The 12,306-nt window shown below is 39.1% G+C and overlaps 1 protein-coding gene across 3 annotated transcripts in view; it reads left to right on the plus strand.

The window, feature by feature from the left end:
- Window positions 1-12,306, plus strand: part of zfpm1 (zinc finger protein, FOG family member 1) — a 215,345-nt gene that overhangs the window by 192,939 nt on the left and 10,100 nt on the right. For 2 of the 3 annotated variants that reach the window (XM_072279737.1, XM_072279738.1), the window contains exons 6-8: window positions 1,226-1,471; window positions 2,959-3,183; window positions 9,116-9,211. In XM_072279737.1, coding sequence (XP_072135838.1) covers window positions 1,226-1,471; window positions 2,959-3,183; window positions 9,116-9,211 — 567 coding nt within the window. The remainder of the gene's footprint in view (window positions 1-1,225; window positions 1,472-2,958; window positions 3,184-9,115; window positions 9,212-12,306) is intronic. The other variant, XM_072279739.1, reaches the window with a different exon arrangement.

Raw genomic sequence — 12,306 nt, forward strand, 5'->3', positions numbered from 1 at the left:
GTCTGTTTCTAGTTTTGATGATGTTTGAGTGCAAGATTGCTGTTATGACATCACTCAGCCAACTGGTCTACGGTATCTAATGTCTAGAGTCATAGTCATAGAGTCAGGACAGAAACAGGCCCTTTGGCCCATCTAGTCCATGGCAAAACCAACTAAACTGCCTGCTCCCAATGACCTGTACTAGGACCATAGTCCTCCATACCCCTACTATCCATGTTCTCTCAAACGTTGAATTTGAGCTCGCATGCACCACTTGGCTGGGGCAGATCATTCCACACTCTCATGACCCTCTGAGTGAAGAAATTCCCCTTCATGTTCTCCTTAAACTTCTCACCTTTCACTCTTAAGCCATGGTGTCTGGTTGAGGTCCCACCTAATCTCAGTGGAAAAAGCCTGCTTGCATCTACCCTACAATACACCTCATACCCCTCCTGTATGCTTCCTTGTCATCTTCTATGATTCTGCCAAGACAATAGTGTCATCAGCAAATTTTTAGACGGCCGTTAGAGCTAACCAACACAGAGTCATAGGTTTAGTCTACAGAGGGACTAAAGATAATAATTATAGATATCACCTTTATGTCAAGGAAACTGGAATATAATTTTTATTCTTAGTTATACCAAACTTCAGAGAGGGTATTTTGACCTTAGAATTCTTAAAGATTGAGGTTATAAGTGCATTTTTCCTGAGGTTGGTATTCAATAACTTTAGCAATCTGTGTAATTGGATCTTGGAAATTTTCATTGCTGCAATGTACAAATTACTGTTACATAACTGTAGTTTTGGTTTTATAGTAAATATGGAAAAGCTTTTTCTCCTGTTTGGATAATCTGGATGAGGAAATACTATTTGAAATATAATCTTAAATTTTCAGAGTGAAATCGGGAAGCAAAAGGTAACAAAGTTGTGGGGAAAAAAAAACTTTTGGCCATGTTCTTAAAAAAATGTTTTGAGAAGAAAAGAACAGCTGATAGTGAGTCAGTAAAGGTGAAATGAGTCTTAATGTGGAAACTAAGGAAAACAAATTTACAAGTTTTAACGTAAAAAGAAAATTATCTTTGTAAGTTGTTAAAACATAATTCTGTTTGTAGAGTATTTGTGCATTTCTTGGGAGTAACTTGCTGCAGATTATGGAATCATGACTGTGTTTTGTGTTCGTTCGGTAGCAGCATGGTTAAAAGCTTTTAGAATTTATTTCACAGAAGCATACTGTATTCTCCTACAGATGATCAGATCTGGTGCAAAACCACAAAGCCCATCGTAGAAGGGGAATGTTTAAAAGCAACTGTTGATCCTTCAGAACAGAGTACCCAAACTCCTGTGTTGAATCTCAGTGTTAAGGTGGAGCCAGCGGAGTCGGCAGAGGGCTCAGAGCAGGCAGCCACGTATCCAGCTTCAATGCATTCAGACATCCAGCTGCTTCCCCAGCAGGCAGGAATGGCTGCAATATTAGCCACCGCAGTCGTCAACAGTAAGTTACAGTAAAATAAAAATAAAATCTGTGATTGCTGTGGTTGACATATTCGTATAGTGTTTTAATGTTTAGCAGGAAAGCTTAACTAAAATATAATTATTCTTGATGTCTGATTATTGTTGCCTTAATATTTTGATTTAATGTCCTAAGAAATGCTGCCTTCAATAGTCTGCAATCTTTTGATACTGAAACAGTAATCTGGATGAGTAGAAGTTCTGGAATTTGGTAAAAATTTCAGCAGGGAAAGTTAGAAAACTAATTAAAGTATGGATAAGGTGTTGAATATGAAATACCTTACCCAGTGCTTTTCTTTCTTTCCCTTCCTCATTTAAGTCTGAATTTATAGAAATAGAATCTCGGGTAGGTGATGTAGTGTTCAAACCTGCTAAACCTTTAAATAAAATCATGGCTATTCTAACGTTGGACTTGATTCCACATTCCTTTCTGCTTTCCTTCACACTTGACTCCCTTTTACACTAATTATCTGTTCTGGCTTAAAAAAACATTTAATTATATGGTCTCTACAGCTCCCTGTTTTGTAAATACCTAACAATTCATGATCCTCCAATAGAAGAGATTGCTATTCATCATTTAATTATATTGGCCATATCTTATTCTGAACATGTACATCCTCTATGTTTAGATTCACCTTAGAGGGCAAACATCTTCTCCGTATCTGCCTGGTCCATCTAGTATATCAATAAGATCATCTGTTATTGAATTGAATTCCAGTCATTACATAAGGCCAACATAAGACCATAAGATATTGGAGCAGAATTAGGACATTGGGCCCATTGAGTCTGCTCCACCATTCAATCATGGCTGATCCATTTTTCCTCTCAGCCCCAATCTTCTACCTTCTTCCCATTTCCCTTCATGCCCTGACCAGCCAAGAATCTACCAACCTCTGCCTTAAATATGCATAAAGACTTGTCCTCCACTGCTGCCTGTGGCAACAAATTCCACAGATTCACCACTCTCGGACTAAAGGAATTCCTCCTCATCTCCATTCTAAAAGGATGCCCCTCTATTCTGAGGCTGTATCCTCTGGTCTTAGACTCTCCCACCATAGGAAACATCCTCTCCAACCCACTCTATCACGGCCTTTCACCATTCAATAGGTTTTGATGAGGTTACTACTTATTCTTCTGAATTCAAGTGAATATAGGCCTAGAGCCATCAAACACTCCTCATATGACATGCTGTTCAATCCTGGATTCACTTACCTGAACTTCCTGTGGCCTATCTACTTGGAATGTAGAATGAATAGGATATTTGTGGCACAGGATATTTTCTCACATCTGATAAGAACTTAACATTAATTGGTATCTTATATTGCATTGTACTTGCTTGTCCTGTTTCTGGGTTCAGAATACCAGGAGAATACAAAAAAAAACAATCAATCAGAAACAAATTTAATTACCTGCTTAATTTGTAGTCTTCATGCTACCTCTGAATATTTATTTTAAATGTGATTATTCTAGAGGACATCTTCCCTTGCAAATCTTGTGGGATTTGGTATCGGAGTGAAAGGAACCTTCAGGCTCACTTGATGTACTACTGTGCCAGTCGACAGAAGTCTCCATCCACACCCAAGGAAGACAAACTGAAGGAACCATCCCCACACGAGCGCATATGTCCCTTCCCACAATGTAACAAAAGCTGTCCCAGTGCTAGTTCACTGGAGATTCATGTGCGTAGTCACAGTGGTAAGTTGCCTTGCATCAGTGAATAAGTTCTTTTCACTCAGTAGGCTTCATTTTGAAATGGATCCAGTAGCAGTGCTGTCAAGGAGCCAGATTGCAGACCTAATCTGATCACTTAGTTAATGTGAGGAAATGGGTACTTTTATTCCATATTGATAGTATGAAATTGTTTGTTGTGCAGTTTTGCAACTTGAAATCTGCCAGATCGTGCCTAGTCAAAAATGACAGGCAGGGAATTTTTATCAAACCAGAATTTGTTTGCTTTAGGAAATGAAGGATGCTAGCTGTGTCTGTAATGCATGCAGTAAATTAGACCATTTAAAAATGACCAAAATACAGCATAAATTCCAAATTCCAAATACAGGTTTATTAGTGCGCTTGACATATGTCCAGTATAAGTGAGAGGCATAGACTCTGGCAACCCATGGTGGCTCCACGGTCACTGGAATATACTGGGATTAATGAATAAAGATCAGAAAATGGCAGTCACATTCCGAATGACTGAGAATTCTCTCACAAGCAGCCAATCCGTGCTTTGGATTACACTGATTTCCTGAAAGGATTGAGTGTTTCGTATAATAATATATTAGATTTAAAGCTAGCGTTATGCTTGTCTTTAATTTATTTTCTAAGTGTTACTAGATTGCAGTTAGTACACAACAGTAAACACATTTTAAGTCCCTTTTAATTTTTATGCTGTCTTCATAGTAATCATTCCTGATTTTGTGAATAATGTAGTTTCCTGTATTCTAAATAAAGTCAAATGGTTAAATTATACCATATGAAGTTAAACATTAACAGTATTTGAAACAATTAATCCAATTTTGTTATCATTCAGTAAAAGAATTTCTGAATCCACACTTTTAACAATTAAAATAATAAAATTAATTCCAATTTACCTATTTTTCAATAGAAACTTTTGTGGCATTGACCCAATGTGGAACTGTGCTTACCATTGACCTATTGTGAAGCTCAGGCAGAACTAGTGATTTACTTTCCTTTTAACTATCATCTGTTCATGGGAATTTGGGGAAGGTGGGGGATGCAAGCCCGATCATCAAAGAATGTAATGTAATGACTTCACCTGGGTGGCAGAGCAAGCCCCACCTACATCATCTCCTTAACCAGAATTGTCATACTTGTCAAATATTTAAGATTTGTAAAATTAAATGTCTTGGTTGTACAAAACAACATATTAAAAAGTATTAGAAGTATTTACAGTTTACTTGTGTATATGTTAGCCCCTTTTTCGCCATCTAACTTGGTACAGGGTATTCCCATGAACACCCCACTATAAATGTCAGGGAACCATCGCAACCTTGTACAAGAGTGCATTCAGCAAACGACAGCAAACTACAGATCATGCCATTGACTTCCATGTTCATATGATACTCATGAAATTGCTCCCAGATACGTACGGACATGCAGGGCCATACTTTTCCAAAACTGTCCACAAATAGTTTCCATCAACTATTGTATTTGTGAGATATTTTAAAATTTAAATCTTATTTCTTACTCATTTAATGTTCAGTAATTGTCTTTTCATAGATATCTAATTCTAGTCAGCCACAGAGCTCTTTGTAAAAATAATTTAGCACAGCTTGACTGTTGAAGGTGCCATTTGATGAATGAAGTTTTAAATTGTTAAGCTGTCCCTCTGTTGGATGGGTATAAAAATAAACCATGGCGATATTATACAGCACAGCAGAGTTATTCTCCCAGTTCTTGATCAACATTTTTTCCATCTATCAACATAACCAAGATTATCTGGTAATTTTGTGTGCACTTGCTGTGCCCACAAATAATAATAATAATATTCCAGGAAGAAAATGCAGAGATTATTGAGTTCTTTCCTGTGAACAGGTGTCTAAGTTGATGGCATCTGGTATAGATATGGGAATGTAACAAATTGTCAAACATTTAGACACTGGTGCCTGCTTAATCGTTCACAAAATCATGACTGACCTTTTACCTCAGCTCCACTTTCCTGCAATAATATTCCCTCCCCATGTCCCTTGTTTCTCTTAATAGCTAAAAATATAATCAGTGATTGAATGTCCATTGTCCTCGTGGGTAGAGAGCTCCATAAATTCACTTCTGTCTGGGTAAAGAAAGAGCTCCTTATCTCATCTCTGAAGACCTCATTTTGAGACCATTCCCTCTGTTTTGAGACGTGCCAGCCAAGAGGAAGCACCAGCTTCCTATCAAGCTCCTTATGAATTTTATATGATTCCATGACATTACCCTTCACACTTCTAACCTCAAGAAACAATAAGTTTAGTCTGTTTAATCTCTCCCCATGTATCAATTGTGCCATTACAGAAATCAAAACTGTGCTCTCTTGCTTCACTCCTTGGTGGAATTACAATTGCCCGAACAGTGTTCATGAAAAGAGTTTAAAGATTTCACCACTAAAAGTAGAAAATCTGACAAGGAAGAATTAGCAGTCAAAGGTTCAAAGGTTCAATTTAATGTCAGAGAAATGTATACAATATACATCCTGAAATGCTTTTTCTTCACAAACATCCATGAAGACAGAGAAATGCCTCAAAGAGTGAACATCAGATAAACGTAAGAGCCCCAAAGTCCCCTCCACAGCTCCTCTCCCTCCCGCATGTAAGTGGCAGCGAGCGACAATTCCCCCTCCCCACCCCCCGCACCGGCAAAAAAAAACAGGTTTCGGCACCATCACCAAGCACTCAACCATGAGCAGAGCAGTAGCAAAGACAGACTTGCAGTTACCCCAAAGACTTCGCGTTACACCTAGCATTCAACATACTGCAGCTTCTCTCTCTCCCTAATAAGGGAGAAAAAGGTGTCTCCATTTTCCCAGCGAGCCGGGAGACGTAACAAACAACTCGCTGGTTTACGATGCTAAAAGTCCGTTACGTTGCTTTTATCGAGCTCTGTGCCCGAAGATTGCAAAGATCTTGGGTCTTCAGGCCCACAGCAGATATCCAGACTCCCCCAATGACACACAGGTCTCCTGCTGTGACACCGACCCTCAATCTGCCCATATCCAGAGCCCCGAGATCTTAAGCTTCCGAATTTGAGCTGGGCTCTCAGGCTGAACAACAGTCAATCCTGAACTCATCTAAATTCTAAATGAAATGATGTAAAACACTCAAATATTGTTCACCCAAATTAAATTTGATTTGAAAATTCAACTTAGCAGTTTTGGAAAAAATTGCTATCCCTTAGTAAGGATTGCTATGGCAATCTTGTAAGATGCATCAAATGGAGCTGTGTTTAAGAGCAGAGAAAGCTGGCACAATCCTGTAACCTGATGCAAGTCATTCATTCATCACAGAGTTCCTGAACCTTATTCCCCCAACTGAAACTTGTTAAATTTTAAAAGAAAATTCTTGTAGGTATCAATATTTTAGTGTTTTCTTTATACTCTGGTACTCTGCTTAGGACTGCCCACAGAGTACCGATTCATGATTGTGGCTGTGCTCTCCAATTTGAGCACTCGCCGGTAGGTACCCCGTGTTCCTCAAAGGCATTCACTCGTGTTGTGCCAGAAACCTGGTGTGAATTCCTGCCCTCTTTGTTACTGCATGTTGGTGTATTGTGAGGTGTGAAGCTTGGAGTTGTTTTCTGACGGGCACGGTATGCCATCCATTGCTAGAGACAGGGAACGTCTCTTCCAGGTGTTCACAAACCTCTCCAAACCTACTGTCTCCCTCATCGCCACATGTTGGTTGTGTTGACACTTTGCCACTGTCTTCTTTGTACGTAGCTTCCCCAAGCACTTTTGAGTTCAGGGCTAAAAAGAAATGTTTGGGTCAGGAATATTGAGCTGTGCCATGAAACGGAGAGAAGCAGTGACTATCAGCCCATCAGCAATCCATGCCATCCAGTTTCCAGCCCTTAGCCCTCACCTTACAATGGTAAACACAAAATACTCTGCAGATGCTGGGGTCAAAACCACTCACCCCTCTCAGAGGTAGCCTCTCCACACTGAGTCACATTTACATAATCTCAGACAAATTTCACAGCAAGTGGAGCAGTCTCTCAAGCAGTTTTTAAAAGCTAGTCTGAGATCAGAGCTTAGAGCAATGCTGATCAGACAGTATCAGTGGAGAGTGATGCAGTTAGTGTTCGAGGAACTTCGAAAATTCATCAGACTGAAAATTAAAGATTAGCTTTGTTTGTCACATGTGCATCAAAACATTGAAACATACAGTGAAGTGCATCATTTGTGTCACCAACCAAGACAGTCTAAGAATGTGCTGGAGGCAGCCCACAAGTATTGCCGTGCTTCCCGTGCCAAAGTAGCATGCCCACAGCTTACACCGTATGCCTTTGGAATGTGGGAGGAAACCTACACAGTCATGGCGAGTAGGTACAAATTCCTTACAGGCAGCAGTGGGAATTGGACCCCAATCGCTGGTGCTGTAAAGCGTTATGCTAGCTCTGTTTCTTTCTACATAGCTGCCTGGCCTTCTAGGTATTTCTAGTGTTCTCTGGTTTTCATTTCGAATTTCCAAAATCTGCAGTTCCTTGCTTTCAGATTAGTGTTTACGTTTGAAAAAGATGGTCAAAACATTGAGAAATTAGTCATAGTGGGCACAACAAGTGGGATGCTGTTCATCGTAGCAATGCCCAAGGATTCGAGGTGTTATGGTACAGATCTGATACCTGAACATTGAAGGAAACCTGGACATTTTGCTTTGATATATTGAAATATTTATATTTGATACAGTCTTTATTTAAATTTGTTTTTTTAATTATGTTTATAATTGTAACAAGAATATCAATGAATAGCTCATACTTGTAGCTTTCTCTTGGTAAAAATGAAGTGTTTACATCTGGAAATGCATCAATAATCAGGATATCATTTTCCTTAGGGAAGCCACATCCTCAGTTTAGACAAGAAATCCTTAGTTTCAAACGGGGAAGTTGAATCATATCCAAGGGATTAATCCTGTATCACGTCTACCTACAGCAATTTTTTAATTCAAGTTTTTCTAGAAGAATTGTTGGATAGTGTTTGAGAGACCAATTAAAACAATTTATGATTGAAGGGAGGGTACAAATATGCATGGATGACGTAGGCAGAAAGAATATAATGTAACAATAGCAGAACATTTGATGTGGACAAACATGGTGTTGCAGAAAGCTCAAATTGTTCTCATAATATTGAGGGTTAGAGAGCAGGGAAACATGCCCTGTGATTCACTAAGCCCATGCAACCATCAGCTATCCATTACGTCAGCGGTTCCCATGATCTTTTATGCTGTGGACCCCTACCGTTAAGCATTGATCCCAGGTTGGGAACTTTTGCATTACACTAATGCCATTTATTCTCCCCACAATGATTGGAAAATCTGGAAACATTGAATTGGGTATAATTTGTCCAGAATTTCTATTGGACTCAGGTGTGCATGTTAGAGGAGTTTAGCAAGGGGCAGCAAAATCCATTTTGCAATAGGGCTCAAGATGGGAAGTGAGGTGTTAGAGAAATGCTAAAGAAAACAAGAGTCTGGCCGTGTAGTAAACCTAATAGACTTTTAGTTGTTGTTTGTGGACCTCATGGTCAAGTTGCCCACCATACTCACACCTGCATTTGCCCTCTCAAAATTCTGAGATGTGAGGCAAGACAATATGACAACGAAAGTTATTACATTTTACCATAGGGAGAGAATGGGATGAGGGGAATGAAGAGAATCTATATACAATTGCATTGTGCTGAGATAACACAGAAAAGAAGTTAAATTGGAATATATTCCTGCTGTTTGGCTGTATCGATTCAGAATGAACTGAATTAAATAGGCAGGCTGTGGCTAATCATTGCCAATTTGCAATATTATCAAAGCACAAAGTAAAAATGCAGAGATGGGAACAGCATCATTCCATATTCACTTTTCTTTAAAGTGATTCCTTTCAATGATTTGGTTTTCAGACTGATCGATGTTCTTTTATTGCCCAGGTGAAAGGCCGTTTGTATGTCTAATCTGTTTGTCTGCATTTACAACAAAGGCAAACTGTGAGCGACACTTGAAAGTGCACACGGACACCCTGAATGGTAATTTATCTTTTAACCTCAGAGTCTACAAGAAGTTTTAGGATAAAATTCGCCACATGTAATGTAGGGCTTTCTTGTGAGTTCTTGCAATGTAACTAAGTATATAGCCCTGTAAAAAAAACAGCATGTTAGGAGATGTTAGGATATAAGTATATATACTTATATAGTCATATAGCTCAGAAATAAGCCTTTCTGACTACTATATTCAAGACAACCATCTAGTACTCATCTTTACTTCTCACATGTACCAACACTTGATCCATAGCCTCCTAAAGCTTTGGTATTTAAACTGCTCATTCATTTAAAACTTTAAGTAAATATTCTACATTTTTAAAACTGCTAAATAACATAGGATACAATGTGGTATAACTTTTAATATTTTGCATAAGTGCACTCTGCCAACTATCCAAAGACAAAAGAATTACATATTTCATAGGGTGTAGCTTTTCATGATGGAATTTCAGTATGAAGATTCAGTTAGTTGCCAGTGGTCTCTGGCCAAGCTACCATTTTTATATGTTGGGCAGGCATGAGATCAAAAGTTGGTTGCCCTAACTGAGAGGCAAGTGATTTTATTTACTGGTTGGTCTTCTAGAGAACCCCAAGCCACATGTACAGCTCAGATAATTTTAAAGTGCTATCATTTTATTTACATTAGAGCTCTTGTCCTTTTTTTCCTGAGAGCTTTCATTATTCCAGTGGTAATTGGAATAGATTAAGATACCTCTGTATTTGGGACATAAATGCTTAACATTAACATTAATCCCATTTTTGTTTGTTGAAATCCATATAAAATCTTGAATTTTTCTTCTACTTTCTTCAATTTTTGCATTTTTTAATTGAAGGATCACAGATCAGAGAAAATAATGAATGCCATTTAATTGTTGTCCTAGACAATCAATAGAACGACATATAGGGTTGCAAGGATGTAAATCAGTAACAGTGGGCATATAACCAGATTATCCAAGCAAAAAAATCTCAATTTACAGCTATTTTAGTTGCTACTCTTAACTCTGATTTAGACCGGTCCAAAGTAAACGCGATCTAAATTGGTCATTTATGCAAGTACTCATGTCTCCATCTACTTTAGTAACCTAGGATGTGTTTTAAGAAACACGCACAAAATGCTGGTGGAACTTTGCAGGCCAGGTGGCATCTGTGGAAATGAACGAGCTGTCGACATTTCAGGACAAGACCCTTCTTCACGATTGCAAAGGAAGGACAAAGATGCCAGAATAAAAAGTTGGGAGGAGGCAAAGAAGGATAGATAGAAGGTGAAGCCAGGTGGGTAGGAAAGGTAAAGGACTGGAGCTGAAGGAATCTGATAGGAGAGGAGAATGGACCATTGGGGAAAGGGAAGAAGGAGAGACACCAGGCAGTTGATAGGAGTTAAAAGGCCAGAGTGGGGAACAGAGGAAGAGGAGAGGGGAAAGGAATTTTTTTTTACAGGAAGGAGAAATCGATATTCATGCCGTCAGGTTGGAGGTTACCCTGATGGAATATAAGGTGTTGCTCCTCCACCCCGAGGGTGGCCTCATCGTGGCACAAGAGGAGGCCATGGACTGACATTTTGGAACAGGAATGGGAATCGGAATTAAATTGTTGAGCCACGGGGAAGTTCCGCTTTTGGTGGATGGAGCAGAAGTGCTCAAGAAAGCGGTCCCCCAATTTACGACGGGTCTCACCAATATAGAAGAGGCCGCATCGGGAGCACCAGATACAATAGACGACCCCAGCAGATTCGCAGGTGAAGTGTTGCCTCGCCTGGAAAGACTGTTTGGGGCCCCTGAATGGAGGTGAGGGAGGAGGTGAATGGGCACGTATTGCACTTTTAGCCACTTGCAGAGAGAAGTGCCTGGAGGGAGATTAGTGGGGAGGGGCAAATGGATAAAGGAATCACAGTGGGAGTGGTTCCTGCAGTAAATGGGGAGGGGGGAGGAGGTAAAAATATGCTTACTTTTAAGACATGTTTGTAGAAACAGATTATTCAGGTTTGTGGTCATCTGAATTTAAATTTGAACTAGAGTTTTGCTTTAACAGTTACCAAATAATTAAATGCTTATAGAGTTATGATGACGGAATCTCTTAGTTCAATCCAGTATTCCCTCATAATCTTCTATTTTCCACAATTGTAAAACATTGGTTTCAGTGAATGAGTTATTGATGCCTATTCTACTCAGCCTGCTTTAGTCACCAAAAGTGACTAATTCCCATTTCTCATCTATGCAGTAAGGAGGTGATAATTCACCACATTTAAACTTTATTATTTTTTAAACCCTATTTATATAGCACCTATTCGTTCCTTTGTGACATTTCAATCTCATTTTCGGCAAATATGCAACAATTGTAGGCATAATAGGGTTACTTTAGTAAGCATATTAGCAAATGGTAAGATAAGTAAAATTAGTAATGTGATGAATGATGAGTCTGTTTTTATTTTGTTTTGGGGATATTAGGATCAAAAGATTAAGATCATAAGATTTAAGAGCAGAATTAGGCCATTTGGCCCATTGAATCTGCTCTGCCATTTCATCATGGCTGATCGATTTTTCTCTTAGTCCCACTCACCTGCCTTTCCCCCATATCCCTTCATGCCCTGACTAATCGAGAATCTATCAAACTCTGCCTTAAAAATACTCAATAACTTGGCCTCCAAAGCTGCCTGTGGCAACGAATTCCACAAATTCACCACTCTCTGGTTAATGAAATTCCTCCACATCTTCAAGGATTCAAAGGTTTATTTTATCAAAGTATGTATGCAAAATTCAACTCTGAGATTGGTCTTCTCCAGATAGCCATAAAATACAAAAAGCCATAGAAGTAGTTGAAAGAAAGACATCAATCCTGCCCCAGATGAAAAAGAAAAAGAAACAAAAACTTGCAAACCCCAACCCCTCCCTCACACAAAAAAGTTAACAGATCACCTACGTGGAGAAAAAAGAACATCAAACCCCAAACTCCCAGCCAGCCAACCGGCAACAAGAACTGAAAGAGACCAAAATGAACTACAGTTAGTTTGAACTAAAGTCCGATCCATAAATCTCAGAATTTTGATAACACCTCCGAGAGCATCAGGACCCAGGGAGGCAACCTGA

The sequence above is a fragment of the Mobula birostris genome, chromosome 15 (genome assembly GCF_030028105.1).
Source record: "Mobula birostris isolate sMobBir1 chromosome 15, sMobBir1.hap1, whole genome shotgun sequence".
In the NCBI taxonomy this organism is placed as follows: Eukaryota; Metazoa; Chordata; class Chondrichthyes; order Myliobatiformes; family Myliobatidae; genus Mobula; species Mobula birostris.